General features: G+C 44.6%; 1 protein-coding gene across 2 annotated transcripts in view; it reads right to left on the bottom strand.

Annotated features, from left to right (window-relative positions):
* The window catches only part of LOC106575756 (non-homologous end joining factor IFFO1), a 32,910-nt gene that overhangs the window by 6,394 nt on the left and 4,140 nt on the right, over positions 1-22,376 (bottom strand). Inside the window, exons 2-8 of one of the 2 annotated variants that reach the window (XM_082960935.1) lie at positions 18,073-18,133; positions 11,359-11,454; positions 7,943-8,083; positions 7,644-7,831; positions 7,340-7,466; positions 1,412-1,504; positions 193-323 (exon numbers count right to left, since the gene is read on the bottom strand). In XM_082960935.1, coding sequence (XP_082817061.1) covers positions 193-323; positions 1,412-1,504; positions 7,340-7,466; positions 7,644-7,831; positions 7,943-8,083; positions 11,359-11,454; positions 18,073-18,133 — 837 coding nt within the window. Of the gene's footprint in view, positions 1-192; positions 324-1,411; positions 1,508-7,339; positions 7,467-7,643; positions 7,832-7,942; positions 8,084-11,358; positions 11,455-18,072; positions 18,134-22,376 lie in introns of both variants that reach the window. The other variant, XM_082960934.1, reaches the window with a different exon arrangement.

The following is a 22,376-nucleotide window of genomic DNA, read 5'->3' as shown; positions in this document are numbered from 1 at the left end:
GAGAGAGAAAAAAGATCATTTCTGGGGGAATGCATAATTTAGACAATAACAGGTATACAGTAGGCACAAGAATGCGTTTAAAACTTGGTCAAAGAAAATGTACAGATTACTGCAAACTACTGTAAGTCATTAAAAGTGAGCCAAAAAGAAACCATGAGAGAAGTGAATGCCGGTGGCAGAGAGTGAGTGTACCTGTCCCCACTCTGGGTGATGAGTCTCCTGCAGGTCTCCATCTGTACATCCAGGCCTCTCTTCATAGAACACATCTCCATGTATTCATGTAGGTGACGGTTCATATCACTCTTAGCTGTAGCTAAGTCATACTGGGGAGAAACACATCACTCTTAGCTGTAGCCAAGTCATACTGGGGAGAAACACATCACTCTTAGCTGTAGCTGAGTCATACTGGGGAGAAACACATCACTCTTAGCTGTAGCCAAGTCATACTGGGGAGAAACACATCACTCTTAGCTGTAGCTGAGTCATACTGGGGAGAAACACATCACTCTTAGCTGTAGCTGAGTCATACTGGAGAGAAACACATCACTCTTAGCTGTAGCTGAGTCATACTGGGGAGAAACACATCACTCTTAGCTGTAGCTGAGTCATACTGGGGAGAAACACATCACTCTTAGCTGTAGCTGAGTCATACTGGGGAGAAACACATCACTCTTAGCTGTAGCCAAGTCATACTGGGGAGAAACACATCACTCTTAGCTGTAGCTGAGTCATACTGGAGAGAAACACTTCACTCTTAGCTGTAGCTGAGTCATACTGGGGAGAAACACATCACTCTTAGCTGTATCCAAGTCATACTGGGGAGAAACACATCACTCTTAGCTGTAGCTGAGTCATACTGGGGAGAAACACATCACTCTTAGCTGTAGCTGAGTCATACTGGGGAGAAACACATCACTCTTAGCTGTAGCTGAGTCATACTGGGGAGAAACACATCACTCTTAGCTGTAGCCAAGTCATACTGGGGAGAAACACATCACTCTTAGCTGTAGCTGAGTCATACTGGGGAGAAACACATCACTCTTAGCTGTAGCTGAGTCATACTGGAGAGAAACACTTCACTCTTAGCTGTAGCTGAGTCATACTGGGGAGAAACACATCACTCTTAGCTGTAGCTGAGTCATACTGGGGAGAAACACATCACTCTTAGCTGTAGCCAAGTCATACTGGGGAGAAACACATCACTCTTAGCTGTAGCTGAGTCATACTGGGGAGAAACACATCACTCTTAGCTGTAGCTGAGTCATACTGGGGAGAAACACATCACTCTTAGCTGTAGCTGAGTCATACTGGGGAGAAACACATCACTCTTAGCTGTATCCAAGTCATACTGGGGAGAAACACATGGTCAAACACTAACATAGCCCTAGACACACTGTCTCACACCCCCCACCTCAATCTGGTCGATGGTCTCTTGGTATTCTTTCTCCCTGGATTTGAATAAGTCCTCAGTGTCGTTAATCACCTTCTCCAGACACTGGTCTTCCTGCTGAGAGGGAGAGAGGGAAGGAGGGAGAGAGAGATAGGGAAGGAAGGAAGGAAGGAAGGAGGGGAGAGAAGGAAGGAAAGAGAGAGGGAGACGGAGAGAGGGAATGGGAAGAAAAATAAATGGAAGTGATGAATTAAAGAGTACGGTGACGGAATGATAGAGAGAGGAGAAAGATCGTGGTTCTTTATGAAGACGTGTCTGTCTGTGTGTATTGGTTCATTATGAAGATGTGTCTGTGTGTATTGGTTCATTATGAAGATGTGTCTGTGTGTATTGGTTCATTATGAAGATGTGTCTGTGTGTATTGGTTCATTATGAAGATGTGTCTGTGTGTATTGGTTCATTATGAAGATGTGTCTGTGTGTATTGGTTCATTATGAAGATGTGTCTGTGTGTATTGGTTCATTATGAAGATGTGTCTGTGTGTATTGGTTCATTATGAAGATGTGTCTGTGTGTATTGGTTCATTATGAAGATGTGTGTGTGTGTGAGTATTGGTTCATTATGAAGATGTGTCTGTGTGTATTGGTTCATTATGAAGATGTGTCTGTGTGTATTGGTTCATTATGAAGATGTGTGTGTGTGTGTGAGTATTGGTTCTTTATGAAGATGTGTCTGTGTGTATTGGTTCATTATGAAGATGTGTCTGTGTGTATTGGTTCATTATGAAGATGTGTCTGTGTGTATTGGTTCATTATGAAGATGTGTGTGTGTGTGAGTATTGGTTCTTTATGAAGATGTGTCTGTGAGTATTGGTTCATTATGAAGATGTGTCTGTGAGTATTGGTTCATTATGAAGATGTGTCTGTGTGTGAGTATTGGTTCATTATGAAGATGTGTGTGTGTGTGTATTGGTTCTTTATGAAGATGTGTGTGTGAGTATTGGTTCATTATGAAGATGTGTGTGTGAGTATTGGTTCATTATGAAGATGTGTGTGTGTGTGTGTGTGTGTGTGTGTGTGTGTGTGTGTGTATTGGTTCTTTATGAAGATGTGTGTGTGAGTATTGGTTGTTTATGAAGATGTGTGTGTGTGTATTGGTTCTTTATGAAGATGTGTGTGTGAGTATTGGTTGTTTATGAAGATGTGTGTGTGAGTATTGGTTCTTTATGAAGATGTGTGTGTGAGTATTGGTTCATTATGAAGATGTGTCTGTGTGTGTGAGTATTGGTTCATTATGAAGATGTGTGTGTGTGTGTGTGTGTGTGTGTATTGGTTCATTATGAAGATGTGTGTGTGAGTATTGGTTGTTTATGAAGATGTGTGTGTGAGTATTGGTTGTTTATGAAGATGTGTGTGTGTGTATTGGTTCTTTATGAAGATGTGTGTGTGAGTATTGGTTGTTTATGAAGATGTGTGTGTGAGTATTGGTTGTTTATGAAGATGTGTGTGTGAGTATTGGTTGTTTATGAAGATGTGTGTGTGTGTGTGTGTGTGTGTGTGTGTGTGTGTGTGTGTGTAAGAGTATTGGTTCTTTATGAAGATGTGTGTGTGAGTATTGGTTCTTTATGAAGATGTGTGTGTGTGAGTATTGTTTGTTACAGAAATGCCCTGTATTGGATTGGAGCTGAAATACCTTTCAGCACATTTATAACATATCAGAATGCAGTAAACAGAAGGTGTCTGTATGGTCAGCACACCTCATGACCAGACAGTACAACACAGTAGAGTTACACCTGGTACACCTCATGACCAGACAGTACAACACAGTAGAGTTACACCTGGTACACCTCATGACCAGACAGTACAACACAGTAGAGTTATACCTGGCACACCTCATGACCAGACAGTACAACACAGTAGAGTTACACCTGGTACACCTCATGACCAGACAGTACAACACAGTAGAGTTACACCTGGTACACCTCATGACCAGACAGTACAACAAAGTACAGTTACTCCTGGTACACCTCATGACCAGACAGTACAACACAGTAGACTTACACCTGGTACACCTCATGACCAGACAGTACAACACAGTAGAGTTACTCCTGGTATACCTCATGACCAGACAGTACAACACAGTAGAGTTACACCTGGTACACCTCATGACCAGACAGTACAACACAGTAGAGTTACTCCTGGTACACCTCATGACCAGACAGTACAACACAGTAGACTTACACCTGGTACACCTCATGACCAGACAGTACAACACAGTACAGTTACACCTGGTACACCTCATGACCAGACAGTACAACACAGTAGAGTTACACCTGGTACACCTCATGACCAGACAGTACAACACAGTAGAGTTACACCTGGTACACCTCATGACCAGACAGTACAACAAAGTACAGTTACTCCTGGTACACCTCATGACCAGACAGTACAACACAGTAGAGTTACTCCTGGTACACCTCATGACCAGACAGTACAACACAGTAGAGTTACTCCTGGTACACCTCATGACCAGACAGTACAACACAGTAGACTTACACCTGGTACACCTCATGACCAGACTGTACAACACAGTAGAGTTACACCTGGTACACCTCATGACCAGACAGTACAACACAGTAGAGTTACTCCTGGTACACCTCATGACCAGACAGTACAACACAGTACAGTTACTCCTGGTACACCTCATGACCAGACAGTACAACACAGTACAGTTACTCCTGGTACACCTCATGATCAGACAGTACAACACAGTAGAGTTACACCTGGTACACCTCATGATCAGACAGTACAACACAGTAGAGTTACACCTGGTACACCTCATGATCAGACAGTACAACACAGTAGAGTTACACCTGGTACACCTCATGACCAGACAGTACAACACAGTAGAGTTACTCCTGGTACACCTCATGACCAGACAGTACAACACAGTAGAGTTACACCTGGTACACCTCATGACCAGACAGTACAACACAGTAGAGTTACTCCTGGTACACCTCATGACCAGACAGTACAACACAGTAGACTTACACCTGGTACACCTCATGACCAGACAGTACAACACAGTACAGTTACACCTGGTACACCTCATGACCAGACAGTACAACACAGTACAGTTACTCCTGGTACACCTCATGACCAGACAGTACAACACAGTAGAGTTACTCCTGGTACACCTCATGACCAGACAGTACAACACAGTAGAGTTACTCCTGGTACACCTCATGACCAGACAGTACAACACAGTAGACTTACACCTGGTACACTTCATGACCAGACAGTACAACACAGTAGAGTTACACCTGGTACACCTCATGACCAGACAGTACAACACAGTAGACTTACACCTGGTACACCTCATGACCAGACAGTACAACACAGTACAGTTACACCTGGTACACCTCATGACCAGACAGTACAACACAGTAGACTTACACCTGGTACACCTCATGATCAGACAGTACAACACAGTAGAGTTACTCCTGGTACACCTCATGACCAGATAGTACAACACAGTAGAGTTACACATACAGTGGGGGAAAAAAGTATTTGATCCCCTGCTGATTTTGTACGTTTGCCCACTGACAAAGAAATGATCAGTCTATAATTTTAATGGTAGGTTTATTTGAACAGTGAGAGACAGAATAACAACAAAAAAATCCAGAAAAACGTATGTCAAAAATGTTATAAATTGATTTGCATTTTAATGAGGGAAATAAGTATTTAACCCCCTCTCAATCAGAAAGATTTCTGGCTCCCAGGTGTCTTATATACAGGTAACGAGCTGAGATTAGGAGCACACTCTTAAAGGGAGTGCTCCTAATCTCAGCTTGTTACCTGTATAAAGACACCTGTCCACAGAAGCAATCAATCAATCAGATTCCAAACTCTCCACCATGGCCAAGACCAAAGAGCTCTCCAACGATGTCAGGGACAAGATTGTAGACCTACACAAGGCTGGAATGGGCTAAAAGACCATCGCCAAGCAGCTTGGTGAGAAGGTGACAACAGTTGGTGCGATTATTCGCAAATGGAAGAAACACAAAAGAACTGTCAATCTCCCTCGGCCTGGGGCTCCATGCAAGATCTCACCTCGTGGAGTTGCAATGATCATGAGAACGGTGAGGAATCAGCCCAGAACTACACGGGAGGATCTTGTCAATGATCTCAAGGCAGCTGGGACCATAGTCACTAAGAAAACAATTGGTAACACACTACGCCGTGAAGGACTGAAATCCTGCATAGCCCGCAAGGTCCCCCTGCTCAAGAAAGCACATATACGTGCCCGTCTGAAGTTTGTCAGTGAACATGTGAATGATTCAGAGGTGTTGTGAAAGTGTTGTGGTCAGATGAGACCAAAATGGAGCTCTTTGGCATCAACTCAACTCGCCGTGTTTGGAGGAGGAGGAATGCTGCCTGTGACCCCAAGAACACCATCCCCACCGTCAAATATGGAGGTGGAAACATTATGCTTTGGGGGTGTTTTTCTGCTAAGGGGACAGGGCAACTTCACCGCATCAAAGGGACGATGGACGGGGCCAAGTACCGTCAAATCTTGGGTGAGAACCTCCTTCCCTCAGCCAGGGCATTGAAAATGGGTCGTGGATGGGTATTCCAGCATGACAATGACCCAAAACACACGGCCAAGGCAACAAAGGAGTGGCTCAAGAAGAAGCACATTAAGTTCCTGGAGTGGCCTAGCCAGTCTCCAGACCTTAATCCCATAGAAAATCTGTGGAGGGAGCTGAAGGTTCGAGTTGCCAAACGTCAGCCTCGAAACCTTAATGACTTGGAGAAGATCTGCAAAGAGGAGTGGGACAAAATCCCTCCTGAGATGTGTGCAAACCTGGTGGCCAACTACAAGAAACGTCTGACCTCTGTGATTGCCAACAAGGGTTTTGCCACCAAGTACTAAGTCATGTTTTGCAGAGGGGTCAAATACTTATTTCCCTCATTAAAATGCAAATCAATTTATAACATTTTTGACATGCATTTGTCTGGATTTTTTTGTTTGTTATTCTGTCTCTCACTGTTCAAATAAACCTACCCTTAAAATTATAGACTGATCATTTCTTTGTCAGTGGGCAAACGTACAAAATCAGCAGGAGATCAAATACTTTTTTCCCTCACTGTAGCTGAGGTAAACTACCGATGTAATCAGTTAATTCAATTACAGTAAGGCCTTTTTATTCACCTCAGAGTGACAAGACACAGTGTTAAAAATGTCTCTTCTGACTGGTAAATGGAAAACAGATACTAACTAGTATGTGTGTGTGTGTGTGTGTGTGTGTGTGTGTGTGTGTGTGTGTGTGTGTGTGTGTGTGTGTGTGTGTGTGTGTGTGTGTGTGTGGTGTGTGTGTGTGTGTGTGTGTGTGTGTGTGTGTGTGTTTGGGTTTGAGTGTCAGTGTGGGTGTGCAGACACAAGCCTCCAGGCATGCAGTCATTAGTGAAAAGCTTTGGAGTGTGCTGGAAAAAATCGCCTGCTAAAATATATTTCCCAGAGGAGTGAAGGTCAGTGCCCTGGGACAGTTTAAACTACTAGCACCACTGAAATCAGACAGCCAGGCCCAATGCCTGTGAGCAATAAACCCTGTTTTCAGCAGGCCATTACCCCATCCCTCACCCGACTCATCTGTCTAGCTCTAATCAAAACCATTTCCTGGTAAATACAAATTGACAATACTATAAAATGAGTAACTGCGAATACAGAAACTCCTGATAAATGTCTATGTAATGTTGTGTAGACTCTGCATAAAGATATCCGTACAAATCATTAAAACAATATAACTACTTGGACAAAGGTATTGCACTATGTCATCAATGTGTACTTATGAGAAGTTGAAGGTACTACTTCAAGTTTCTAACATCAGTTAATCCCATAGAGTTACTATGGAATACCTAAACATCAACATTCTAAAGCGCTCCATACCTCTCCTGGCTGGTGGTTGGTCTCTGGAGCCAGAGTGCATCCTGGGAAGTCCTCCCACAGCAGCAGAGTCTCCTCTGTCTCCTCCCAGGCCAAGCTATCACAGTCATCTTCAAACTCACACTCCCGCCTGCAACACACACATTTGTTTGGCCTCTGGAGAAAATGCACATGGAAGCTTCCTTCTTATCAGTCTAATACCTTTACTATGGTAGAGTATAGACTGTGTAGAAGCTGGTTGTACCTGTAGAAGCCTGATAAGAGAAACTACACATGTAACAAACACCAGTCCTGTAATGTTACTCACAGCTGGTTGAGCATCCTCTGCATTTCCTCGTTGATCTGACTGGCTGACGAGCCACAGAGCTCCTCCTCTCTGGGCAGGCCCCCATCGCTCTCCGAGGTGCTGATAGTCTCATCACCCTCGCTACTGTTGACGGACAGCGGGGTCTGTTTCCGGGGGCGACAGTTGATGGCAGACTGGGTGTTAGGGACCTAGGAGTGGAAAGAGAGACTTAGACACACAGATAGAGAGAGAGAGAGAGAGAGAGACACAGACAGACTGACACAGACAGACACCGTCAGACAGAAAGATAGACAGACTACCTGATACATCTGGATGACATCCTCACAGTTCCTCTGCTGGGCCACGTCACACAGGCGAGCCGTGATGTCGATGCGTCTACAGATGTCCATGTCCACCTTCATGGCCTTCTCCTGGATCTTACTGTCCAGATCAGACATGTTCTACACAGAAAGAGAGATGGTTACGGTCTCCTAGTAACAGTTATCATCCTAACCAGACCAGGAGTGATCTCTGTGTAGAGTGTGAGAAACAGACTAGGGGACCCAGTGGGACAGGAGAATGAACCACAATATTGAGAGTGAAAAGGGTCATCGATGAGCAGATGATTTGTGTGCAGTCAGATCAGGACAGTATGAGGCTGTGTGTGTATATAGGAGAAAGATGTATACCAGTTGTTGATGATGGTTCTGTTAGGTGTGGATGGCAACATGAGATGGCGCCGATAGAGATGGCAGATTCGCTTCAAGTCCTTAGGAAACTGTGCAGTATTTAGTTTTTCTATGTATTCTTTCTTACAGTGTTAGCCCAGAAAACCTTACGTGTTATTACATACAGCCGGGAAGAACTATTGGATATCAGAGAGACATCAACTTACCAGCACTACAACCAGGAATAAGACTTTCCCAAAGCGTCTGCATCTCCCAGGGAATTTGTGAATTTGAACTGATTCCAGAGGCTGACCCAAAACAACGCCGTCGGAGGAAAGGGTGCCCGGAGCGGTCTTCTAGTGAGGCTTCGGATGTGCGCACATCACCCACCGCTTCAGAGTATATTACTCACTAATGTCCAGTCCCTAGTTAACAAAGTCGACGAAATTAGGGCAAGAGTTGCTTTCCAAAGAGATTTCCGGGATTGTTACATACTTTCTTTCACGGAGACATGGCTAGCTGGGGACATGCTGTCGGAGTCCGTACAGCCAACGGGATTTTCAGTGCATCGCACTGACAGGAACAACCATCTCTCTGGTAAGAAGAAGGGCGGGGGTGTATGTTTCATGATTAACGACTCATGGTGTAATTGTAACAACATACAAGAACTCAAGCCCTTTTCTTCACCTGACCTAGAATTCCTCACAATCAAATGCCGACCATATTATCTCCCAAGAGAAGTCTCCTCGGTTATCGTCAGAGCCATGTATATCTCCCAAGACGGCCATCAAGGAACTTCACTGGACTTTATGCAAACTGGAAGCCATATATTCTGAGGCTGCATTTATTGTAGCTGGGGATTTTAACAAAGCTAATCTGAGAACAAGTCTACCTAAATTCTATCAGCATATCGATTGCAGTACACGAGCAAGTAACACACTCGACCACTGTTACTCTAACTTCCGCGATGCATACAAGGCCCTCCCCCGTCCTCCTTTTCGCAAATCTGACCATGACTCCATCTTGTTGCTCCCCTCCTATAGTCATAAACTAAAACAGGAAGTGTCCGTGCTTAGGTCTATCCAACGCTGGTCTGACCAATCGGATTGCTTCGATCACATCGACTGGGATATGTTCAAGGTAGCCTCAGACAATAACATTGACGTATACGCTGACCGGTGAGCGAGTTTATAAGGAAGTGTGTATAGGAAATGTTGTACCCACTAGGACTATTAAAACCTTCCCTAACCAGAAATCGTGGATTGATGGCAGCATTCGCGCAAAACTGAAAGCATGTACCACCGCATTTAATCATGGCAAGGCGACTGGAAACATGGCCAAATACAAACAGTGCAGTTATTCCCGCCGTAAGGCAATCAAACAAGCAAAGTGTCAGTATGGAGACAAAGTGGAGTTGTAATTCAACGGCTCAAACATGACACGTATGTGGCAGGGTCTACAGTCAATCACGGCCACCATTGTTCCTGTTCCCAAGAAAGCTAAGGTAACTGAACTTAATGACTATCGCCCCGTAGCACTCACGTCTGTCATCATGAAGTGCTTTGAGAGACTAGTCAAGGATCATATCACCTCCACCCTACCTGATACCCTAGACCTACTCCAATTTGCTTACCACCCCAATAGGGCCACAGACGATGCAATCACCATCACACTGCACACTGCCCTATCACATCTGGACAAGAGGAATACCTATGTAAGAATGCTGTTCATTGACTACAACTCTGCATTCAACACCATAATACCCTCCAAACTCATCATTAAGCTTGAGACCCTGGGTCTCGACCCCGACCTGTGCAACTGGGTCCTGGACTTCTTGACAACATCTCCACTCCACTGATCCTCAACACTGGGGCCCCACAAGGGTGCGTTCTCAGCCCTCTCCTGTACTCCCTGTTCACCCACGACTGCGTGGCCATGCACGCTTCCAACTCAATCATCAAGTTTGCAGACGACACTACAGTGGTAGGCTTGATTACCAACAACGACGAGACAGTCTACAGGGAGGAGGTGAGGGCTCTGAGAGTGTGGTGCCAGGAAAATAACCTCTCACTCAACGTCAACAAAACAAAGGAGATGATCGTGGACTTCAGGAAGGCAAAGGGAGCACCCCCCTATCCACATCGACGGGACAGCAGTGGAGAAGGTGGAAGGTTTTAAGTTCCTCGGTGTACGTATTACTGACAAACTGAAATGGTCCACGCACACAGACAGTGTGGTGAAGAAGGCGCAACATCGCCTCTTCATCCTCAAGAAGCTGAAAAAATTGGGCTTGTCACCGAAAACCCTCAAAAACCTTTACAGATGCACAATCGAGAGCATCCTGTCGGGCTGTATCACCTCCTGGTACGGCAACTGCACCGCCCACAACCGCAGGGCTCTCCAGTGGGTGATGCGTTCTGCACACCACATCACTGGGGGCAAACTACCTGCCCTCCAGGACACCTACAACACCCGATGTCACAGGACGGCAAAAAGATCAAGGACAATAACCACCCGAGCCACTGCCTGTTCACCCCGCTTCCATCCAGAAGGCGAGGTCAGTACAGGTGCATCAAAGCTGGGACAGAGAGAATGAAAAACAGCTTCTATCTCAAGGCCATCAGACTGTTAAACAGCCAACACTACCACAGAGAGGCGGCTGTCTACCTACAGACTTGATATCATTGGCCACTTTAATAAATGGAACACTTGTCACTTTAGTGATGCCACTTTAAGAATGTTTACATATCTCCCATTACTCATCATATATGTATATACTGTATCCTTCACTATCTATTATTTACTATCTATTGCATCTTAGCCGCTCTGTCACTACTCATCCATATATTTTATACTTATATATTCTTATCCCATTCCTTTACTAGATTGTGTGTATTAGGTTTTGTTGTGGAATTGTTAGATATTACCTGTTAGATACTGCTGCACTGTCAGATCTAGAAGCATAAGCACTCGCAATAACATCTGCTAACCATGTGTATGTGACCAATACAATTGGATTGGATAAGAGAAGGTGCATATTGAGAGGAACTTTATGGATGTAGACTCACGTTGCTCATGAGGCCTTTGAAGAGCACCAGTTCAGCCTTCAGCTGCTGCACTCTGACAGCCAACTCATCCTGACAGCCCTCACTCTCCTGGAGGTCCTACAAACAAAACACACACATAATCATGAGATGCATGTCTATGCACACAGGTACACGCGCACACACAGACACACGCAGGCCTGCACGAACACAGACACACACAACCCCACCACTCACACACATCCTGCAAACCAGCTCAGTCCCTACTTTCTGGAAAAGACCAGATTAAAAAAACAGTAAAAAAATAGCATTCTATATGGACCATCTCAGGGTAGGGCCAAACAGTAAAACATTCTATATGGACCATCTCAGGGTAGGGCAAAACAGTAAAACATTCAATATTGACCAACTCTGGGTAGGGCCAAACAGTAAAACATTCAATATGGACCAACTCAGGGTAGGTCCAAACAGTAAAAAACATTCTATATTGACCATCTCAGGGTAGGGAAAAACTGTAAAAAAAACATTCTATATTGAGCATCTCAGGGTAGAGCCAAACAGTAAAACATTATATATTCACCATCTCAGGGTAGGGCAAAACAGTAAAACATTCTATATTGACCATCTCAGGGTAGGGCCAAACAGTAAAACATTCTATATTGACCATCTCAGGGTAGGGCAAACAGTAAAACATTCTATATTGACCATCTCAGGGTAGAGCCAAACAGTAAAACATTCTATACTGACCATCTCAGGGTAGGGAAAACAGTAAAACATTCTATATTGACCATCTCAGGGTAGGGCAAAAAGTAAAATAATTCTATATTCACCATCTCAGGGTAGGGCCAAACAGTAAAATAATTCTATATTGACCATCTCAGGGTAGGGCAAAACAGTAAAACATTCTATATGGACCACCTCAGGGTAGGGCAAACTGTAAAACATTCTATATTGACCAACTCAGGGTAGGGCAAACAGTAAAATATTTCTATATTCACCATCTCAGGGTAGGGCCAAACAGTAAAATAATTCTATATTGACCACCTCAGGGTAGGGCCAAACAGTAAAATAATTCTATATTCACCACCTCAGGGTAGGGCCAAACAGTAAAATAATTCTATATTGACCACCTCAGGGTAGGGCCAAACAGTAAAATAATTCTATATTGACCACCTCAGGGTAGGGCAAAACAGTAAAACATCATATCTTGTCTTTATAAGTCTTGACTCGTTTCGCACTTCAAATCTAAAGTACAACAGTATAATCTGTCCACAATGATTATATATTCTTTACAGTGTAAGGAAAGATGTTATTACCCTAAGTCTTACTACAAATCCAAAGTACAACACACAAACATAGAGTACATACACACAGATTATACATTGACAACCCTGCCTACTTAATCTCAGAAGTGCCTTGGATCATATTGTTGATCTAATTCTCCCTCTTTTCTCTGAAGTATTTGATTCTGTAAACTACTAGCCATAATATTTTGCAGAACTTCTTCCTGAGATATGTCTTGACATAAAAGTTGATTGTGTCTGTGCTGCAAATGAAATAAGGTAACTTGACTTGTCCCCAAGTGTTTCTTTGTGTATCTTGTCCATTGTTCTGCATGGATAGTTGAATGTAAAGTGGGACTTTGCTGCATGCCATGTGGTCTCCTGTTGGCTCAACAGAGCCTGTCTAACTGGGTTAGGTATATGTCCCCTGCAGTTGCATCCTCACACATCCACACACACACACAACAAACCTGAGAAACCAGAGCCCCATCTGGCTCAGCTTCATATGCTTACTGATGGCAAGATTGCACCGACAGACATGGCAGCTTTGCTTCTAGCTCCTAAGCAACATTCCAATCTTTTGTTTTTTTTGTGTTATTTCTTACAAACGGAAAGAACTTTTGAATATCAGAGCGGCGGTAACTCACCAGCATTACGACCAGGAATACGACTTTCCCGAATTGGATCCTTTGTTCATAACCCCCAGGGCAATTGAACTTATCCCAGGGGCTGCTACAAGATGCCGCCGGCGGAGAAGAGTAGACTTCTAGTCTAACTCAGGAGGCGTGCACACCATCCACCACTTCCGAGTAGATTACTCACTAATGTTTAGTCTCTGGACAATAAAGTAGACAAGCTCAGGGCGAGGATCTCCTCCATAGATACATCAGGGACTGTAACATACGCTGTTTCACGGAATCAAAGCTCTCTCCGGATATACTGTCCCGGTCCATACAGCCAGCTATGTTCTCAGTACATTGCGCAGACAGGAATAAAGAACTCTCCGTGAAGAAGAAAGGCAGGGGTGTATGTTTCATGATTAACTACTCATGGTGTGATTGTGATAATGTATAGAAACTCAAGTCCTTTTGTTCACTCGACCTAGAATACCTTACAATCAAATGCAGACCGTATTACCTCCCAAGAGAATACTCTTCAGTTATAGTCACAGCCATGTGCATTCCCCCTCAAGCTACATATCCTGAGAATGCATTTATTGTAGCTGGGGATTTTAACAAAGCAAATTTGAGGAAAACGCTACCGAAGTTTTATCAACACATTGACTGTAGTACTCGTGCTGCTAAAAACACTCGACCACTGCTACTGCAACTTCTGTGACGTATGTGGCAAGGTCTACAGACAATCACGGATTACAAAGGGAAAACCAGCCACGTCGAGGACACCGACATCTTGCTCCCGGATAAGCTAAATACCTTCTTCATCCGATTTGAGGATAACACAGTGCCACCGACGCTCACTGCCCGCACTTCAAGGACATCAACCACCCGAGCCACGGCCTGTTCACCCACTGTCATCCAGAAGGCAAGGTCAGGATGATAGCGGGGTGAACAGGCAGTGGCTCGGGTGGTTGATGTCCTTGATTATCTTTTTGGCCTTCCTGTGACATCAGGTGTTGTAGGTGTCCTGGAAGGCAGGCAGTGTGCCCCCGGTGATACGCTGGGCAGACCGCACCTCTGGAGATGCCTGTGGTTGCGGGCAGTGCACTTCCGGTCACAAGACGCAGGCCTCCTTATTGTCCCTAGAACTTCTAACCAAACAGCTGGAGGCGGGGCTTTCTCCTATACAGCTCAATTATTATGGAATGGTCTGCCTATGCATGTGAGAGACGCAGACTCGGTCTCGACCTTTAAGTCTTTATTGAAGACTCATCTCTTCAGTAGGTCCTATGATTGAGTGTAGTCTGGCCCAGGGGTGTGAAGGTGAACGGAAAGGCACTGGAGCGACGAACCGCCCTTGCTGCCTATGCCTGGCTGGTTCCCCTCTCTCCACTGGGATTCACTGCCTCAAACCCTATTACAGGGGCAGAGTCACTGGCTTACTGGTGCTCTTCCATGCCGTCCCTAGGAGGGGTGCGTCACTTGAGTGGGTTGAGTCACTGACGTGATCTTCCTGTCCGGGTTGGCGCCCCCCTCGGGTTCGTGCCGTGGGATCTGCGTGGGCTATCCTTGGCCTTGTCGCAGGGTAGTAAGTTGGTGGTTTGGGGGCTGTGCTTTGGCAAAGTGTGTGGGGGTTACATCCTGCCTGGTTGGCCCTGTCCGGGGGTATCGTCAGACGGGACCTCAGTGTCTCCCAACCCCTCCTGTCTCAGTATTTATGCAGCAATAGTTTATGTGTCGGGGGCTAGGGTCAGTCTGTTATGTCTGGAGAATTTCTCCTGTCTTATCCGGTGTCCTGTATGAATTTAAGTATGCTCCCTCTAACTCTCTCTCTCTTCTCTCGGAGGACCTGAGACCTAGGACCATGCCTCGGGACTACCTGGCCTGATGACTCCTTGCTATCCCCAGTCCACCTGCTGTCCCCAGTCCACCTGCTGCTGCTCCAGTTTCAACTGTACTTCCTGCGGCTATGGAATCCTGACCTGTTCACCAGACGTGCTACCTTGTCCCGGACCTGCTGTATGACTGTCTCTCTCTACCGCACCTGCTGTCTAACTCTGAATGATCGGCTATGAAAAGCCAACTGACATTTACTCCTACGGTTCTGACCTGTTGCACCCTCTACAACTACTGTGATTATTATTCGACCCTGCTTGTCATCTATGAACATTTGAACATGTTCTGTTATAATCTCCACCCGGCACAGCCAAGAGGACTGGCCACCCCTCTGAGCCTGGTTCCTCTCTATGTTTCTTCCTAGGTTCCTGCCTTTCTAGGGAGTTTTTCCTAGCCACCGTGCTTCTACATCGGCATTGCTTGCTGTTTGGGGTTTTAGGCTGGGTTTCTGTATAGCACTTTGTGACATCGGCTGATGTAAAAAGGGCTTTGTAAATATATTTGATTGATTGATTAATTCTTATGGCTTGAATCCCGTTAGCGGGATCGATATGACGACAGCCAGTGAAAGTGCACGGCGGCAAATTCAAAACAACAAAATCTCCTAATTAAAATTTCTCAAACATACAAGTATTATACACCATTTTAAAGATAGGAGTTCTGTTATACTCACAGACATCATTCAAACATTTTTAGAAACTTCAGAGTGTTTTCTATCCAAATCTACTAATAATATGCATATCTTAGTTTCTGGGAGTGAGTAGGAGGCAGTTTACCCTGGGCACGTCAGTCATCCAAGCAACTCAATACTGCCACCATCCATAAGAAGTTAAGTACAGGTGCATCAAAGCTGGGACCGAGAGACTGAAAAACAGATTCTATCTCAAGGCCATCAGACTGTTAAATAGCCATCCCTTGCAGCTACCACCCGGTTACTCAAACCTGCCCTATATAAACTCAGCAAAAAAAGAAAATGTCCTCTCAATGTCAGCTGCGTTTATTTTCAGCAAACTTAACATATGTAAATATTTGTATGAACATAACAATATTCAACAACTGAGACATAAACTGAACAAGTTCCACAGACATGTGACTAACAGAAATTGAATAATGTGTCCCTGAACAAAGGGGGGGGGGGGTCAAAATCAAAAGTAACAGTCAGTAACTGGTGTGGCCACCAGCTGCATTAAGTACTGCAGAGCATCTCCTCCTCATGGACTGCACCAGATTTGACAGTTCTTGCTGTGAGATGTTACCCCACTCTTCCGCCAAGGCATCTGCAAGTTCCCGGACATTTCTGGGGGGAATGGCCCTAGCCCTCACCCTCCGATCCAACAGGTCCCAGACGTGCTCAATGGGATTGAGATCCGGGCTCTTCGCTGGCCATGGCAGAACATTGACATTCCTGTCTTGCAGGAAATCACGCACAAAACGAGCAGTATGGCTGGTGGCATTGTCATGCTGGAGGGTCATGTCAGGATGAGCCTGCAGGAAGGGTACCACATGAGGGAGGAGGATGTCTTCCCTGTAAGGCACAGCGTTGAGATTGCCTGCAATGACACAAGCTCAGTCCGATGATGCTGTGACACACCGCCCCAGACCATGACGGACCCTCCACCTCCAAATTGATCCCGCTCCAGAGTACAGGCCTCGGTGTAACGCTCATTCTTTCGACGATAAACGCGAATCCGACCATCACCCCTGGTGAGACAAAACCGCGACTCATCAGTGAAGAGCACATTTTGCCAGTCCTGTCTGGTCCAGCGACGGTGGGTTTGTGCCCATAGGCGACATTGTTGCCGGTGATGTCTGGTGAGGACCTGCTCACCAAGAGTGTTCAAAGCTGTCATCAAGGCAAAGGGTGGCTATTTGAAGAATCTCAAATATAAAATATATTTTGATTTGTTTAACACTTTTTTGGTTACTACATGATTCCATATGTGTTATTTCATAGTTTTGATGTCTTCACTATTATTCTACAATGTAAAAAATAGTAAAAATAAAGAAAAACCCTTGAATGAGTAGGTGTTTCTAAACATTTGACCGGTAGTGTATATTTTCACAACTCCTTTCTTTTACTTTAGATTTGTGTGAATTGTTAGATATTACTGCACTGTTGGAGCAGGGAACACAAGCATTTCGCTACATCCGCAATAACATCTGCTTAATGCGTGTGACCAATAAAATTTGGAAGTAGGACGTACAAATGACTTTCAGATGTAACTGTCTGACAGGGACCAACGGTGCCATTTTGGGGAGTTGATATTGTTGCTGTAATTCACACATACTGAATGTGTGTAAGTAGCTACACCACTTCCTCAAATAGTTAACCATTTGGCTGTTTGATCATGACAGTCAGCTGCTTTCTATAACACGTATGACGAACGTCATGGGAGGGGCATCTAACTAGTAGGTTAGGGATTTATACATTGCCTACAGTACAATTACGTTAGCTGTTTATAAACATACTATATTAGGTTAGTGGTTTGCACACTATTCAACCAAGCTGTTTCACACAAGCAATTGTATTAGGTTGTTTGGCATGCGTCAGGGCAATGTGAAACGTGTCAACACTGCCAGAACCTCAGACACAGCGTCAGAGACAACACTGCGCTTCTGGCCCCGCGCCCTAACTTACTGTACACATCAGTGAGGAGGGCCTTTGTGTCTACAAGCATTGAGCTCCTAAACATTTCAATGTAATGTCTTGTTGTCATGTTTGATATGCTGACATGGCTTTGTTCTTGTCCCTGCAAATCAACAGAGAACAAGTGTAACAGATACATTTACCCCCTATGTATCAATTAATAAGAGAGGCCAGGCACACACACACACACACACACACACACACACACACACACACACACACACACACACACACACACACACACACACACACACACACACACACACACACACACACACACACACACACACGTTACCTCCTGTAGGTCTTCCATCTTCTGCTGCATGTCCACTCTGACAGTGTACTCCTCCTCCCACCTACACAACAAAAAGTAATGTGAAGTAAATGACACAGTAAAATGGCAACATCATAATAACAACTATTAACTGTGTGTGTGTGTGTGTGTGTGTGTGTGTGTGTGTGTGTGTGTGTGTGTGTGTGTGTGTGTGTGTGTGTGTGTGTGTGTGTGTGTGTGTGTGTGTGTGTGTGTGTGTGTGTGTGTATGTGTGTGTGTGTGTGAAACCCCTGGTCCATGAATCTGGGCCCCAGGGTCAGACAGCACCATCCATCTAGTGAACAGTAATCTCATTAAAAGCCTGTACAGTTGACATGTTAGAACTACGATGGCTGATTCAGTGACTCTACACACCACACAGACCCCACTGCACAGCACTGCCATTTATAGAATTGCTGCTTAAAATGCACAATACTGCGACATGTCGGAGTCTTTACCAAACTGCTCTTAAAACAAATAGGAGTTTATATAGTGTACAGAGAGACGTTTTTTGTGCCATTGTGCACACTGTTGTGATTGAGATAGATGGGTAAGGTGAGGGAGAGGGAGAGAGCGAGGGAAAGATGAGCTGAGCTCTCTTTGGAAGCCACCTCCCTTTTCCAGCAATCACAGCCTGCCATGCAGAGTATACCGCATTGCAGATACTAGGTGGAGGGGTAGGCGCATGGCCGCATGCAGTTAGGGAGAGAGAGAGGGAGAAAGAGATGATGTGGGGGAAGGGGGTTGAAGAAAGGAGAGTGGAGCTGGCAGTGGAGAGTGTGTGAGAGAGAGAGAGAGAGTGAGAGATAGAGAGAAGAGGAGAGAGAGAGAGTGAGAGATGGCGAGAAGAGGAGAGAGAGAGAGAGAGAGAGAGAGAGAGAGTGAGAGATGGCGAGAAGAGGAGAGAGAGAGAGAGAGAGAGAGAGAGAGAGAGAGAGAGAGAGTGAGAGATGGAGAGAAGAGGAGAGAGAGAGAGAGAGAGAGAGAGAGAGGAGAGTGAGAGATGGAGAGAAGAGGAGAGAGAGAGTGAGAGATGGCGAGAAGAGGAGAGAGAGAGAGAGAGAGAGAGAGAGAGAGAGAGTGAGAGATGGCGAGAAGAGGAGAGAGAGAGAGAGAGAGAGAGAGAGAGGAGAGTGAGAGATGGAGAGAAGAGGAGAGAGAGAAGTGAGAGAGAGAGAGAAGAGGAGAGAGAGAAGTGAGAGAGAAGAGAGAATTTGGTATAGATCAGACATAACCTAACCCACTCTAATCAATTCATTAAAACAGGAACATTTCCCATCTGGTTGGAAATAAATAGGGAAATGATCTCAGAGAAAATGGTTGTCCTGTGTGGTACCTATATCTCCCCACACATGAATGATGACAGCTTCTCCATCCTAGAGGGGGAGATCAACCCTTTCCAGGCCCAGAGACATGTACTAGTCTGTGGCGACCTAAAGCCAGAACCCGACACTCTTAGCAGACAGGGAGACAAACACCTACTTGGAGGTGACAGTATTCCCTCCCCAATATGCCCCCTAGACACAGCTGACAAAACAACCAACAAAAACAGGTCACAACTCCTGCAGCTCTGTTGCATGCTGGGTCTAGACATAGTCAATGGTAGGCTTCGAGGGGACTCCTACGGTAGGTACACCTACAGTTCATCTCTTGGCAGTAGTACTGTAGACTACTTTATCATCGACCTCAACCCAGTGTCTCTCGGAACGATCACAGTCATCCCACTGACACCCCTGTCAGATCACAGCAAAATCACTATCTTCTTGAACAGAGCAATACTCAACCCAGACATTGAAGCTGAACAAACTACATGCTTTTAAGAAATGCTATAGATGGCAGGAGTGTAGTGTAGAAACCAAAAAACTATTGGCCAACAACAAATCCAATCCCTCCTAGACAATTTCCTGGACAGTATATTTGACCTATCAGCTAACATATCAAATTTAAATTCAAGCAGAATAGCTAAGAAAACTAACGACAATGAGAAATGGTTTGATGAAGAACGCAGAAACCTAAGAAAGAAATTGAGAAACCTATCCATCCAAAAACAGAGACCCAGAAAACCTTAGCTTACGCCTTCACGTTGGTGAAACACTAAAATAATACAGAAATACACTAAGAAAAAAGAAGGAGCAGCATTTCAGAAATCAGCTCAGTGTAATTGAAGAATCCATAGAATCAAATCACTTCTGGGAAAATTGGAACACACTAAACAAACAACACGAAGAGCTATCTATCCAAAATGGAGCTGTATGGATAAACCACTTCTCCAACCTTTTCACTCGTATAACAAAGAACCAAGAGCAAAAACATACACATGATAATTTACTTAACTTAGAATCAGCTATTAAAGACCACCAGAACCCACTGGATTCTCCAATTACATTGGATGAGCTACAGGCCTGTGGTGTTGATGGTATACTAAAATAAATGATTAAATATACAGACCACAAAGTCAAATAGGCTATTCTTAAACCCTTCAACATTATCCTCAGCACACTCCATCATTTCCTCGTATACACCCTGCACACCCTTACTGACAAATGAACCAAAATAAAAGCAAAGTCTTCTGATGCTTTGTTGATTTCAAAAAAGCTTTTTGCAAAGGCACTAGAACAGCCTGCAGCACCAGGCCTCACCCTACTGGACTCAGAAATAAAATATCTACTGTTTGCAGATGATCTGGTGCTTCTGTCCACAACCAAGGAGGGCCTACAGCAGCACCTAGATCTTCTGCACAGATTCTGTCAGACTTGGGCACTGAAAGTGAATCTCAGTAAGACTAAAATAATGGTGTTCCAAAAAAGGTGCAGAAGCCATGACAACAAATACAAATTCTATCTAGATAGTGTTGCCCTAGAGCACACAAAGAGCTATACCTGCCTCGGCCTAAACATTAACACCACAGCTAACTTCCACAAGGCTGGGAACAATCTGAGAGACAAGGCAAGAAGGACCTTCTACCCCATCAAAAAGAACATAACCCTTGACATCCCAATCAGTAATAGAACCCATTGCCCTCTATGGTTGTGAGGTCTGGGGTCCACTCACCAACCAAGAATTCACAAAACGGGACAAACACCCAATTGAGATTCTGCATGCAGAATTCTGAAAGAATATACTTTGTGTACAACGCAAAACACCAAACAATGTATACAGAGCAGAATGAGGACTATACCCACTAGTTATCAAAGTGCAGAAAAGAGCTGTTCAATTCTACAAACACCTAAAAGGAAACGATGCCCACACATTCCACCACAGAGTCATCACCTACAGAGAGATGAACTTAGAGAAGAGTCCCCTCAGCCAGCTGGTTCTGGGTCTCTGTTCACAAACACAAACAGACCCCACAGAGCCCCAGGATAGAAACACAATTAGACCCAACTAAATTATGAGAAAGCAAAAAGATAACTATTTGACACACTGGAAAGAATCAACCAAAAAAACAAGCAAATTGGAATGCTATCTGGCCCTAAACAGAGAGTACACAGTGGCAGAATACCTGACCACTGGGACTGACCCAAACTGTACAGACTCAGTGTGCATAGCCTTGCTATTGACAGAGACCCCCATAGGCAGACCTGGCTATGTGCATAATGCCCACAAAATGAGGTGGAAACAGAGCTGAACTTCCTAACCTCTTGCCAAATGTATGACCATATTAGAGACACATATTTCCCACAGATCATACGGACCCACAAAAGAATTTGAAAACTAATCAAACATTGATAAACTCCCATTTCTGTTAGGTGAAATACCGCAGTGTGCCATCACAGCAGCAATATTTGGGCCCATTGCCATGAGAAAAGGGCAACCAGTGGAGCACAAATAACATTGTAAATACCACCAATATTTATGGTGATTTATCTTCCACTACTATTGGTATTACAACCATATGCACATTGACATAACACTGTACATAGCTGATAATACAGTATAACACTTTTTTTTGCAATGTTTACTGTTTATTTCTAATAGTTTTTGTTAACATTGTTTTATGTCCTCACTTTTGTTACTGTTTATCTCACTTGCTTTGGCAATGTAAACATGTTTCCCATGCCAATAAAGCTGCATTTTATTTGATGAGAGAGAGAGAGCGAGAGAGCGAGAGAGAGAGTGAGAGAGAGAGAGAGAGAGAGCCTGAGACAGACAGACAGACAGACAGACAGACAGACAGACAGACAGACAGACAGACAGACAGACAGACAGACAGACAGACACAGACACAGACACAGACACAGAGACAGACAGACAGACAGACAGACAGACAGACAGACAGAGGGACA

This window comes from Salmo salar, chromosome 02, assembly GCF_965601325.2.
Source record: "Salmo salar chromosome 02, fSalSal1, whole genome shotgun sequence".
Lineage (NCBI taxonomy): Eukaryota > Metazoa > Chordata > Actinopteri > Salmoniformes > Salmonidae > Salmo > Salmo salar.
Note: the sequence above shows the minus strand (reverse complement) of the source record. Positions and strands in the feature narration are given on the sequence as shown.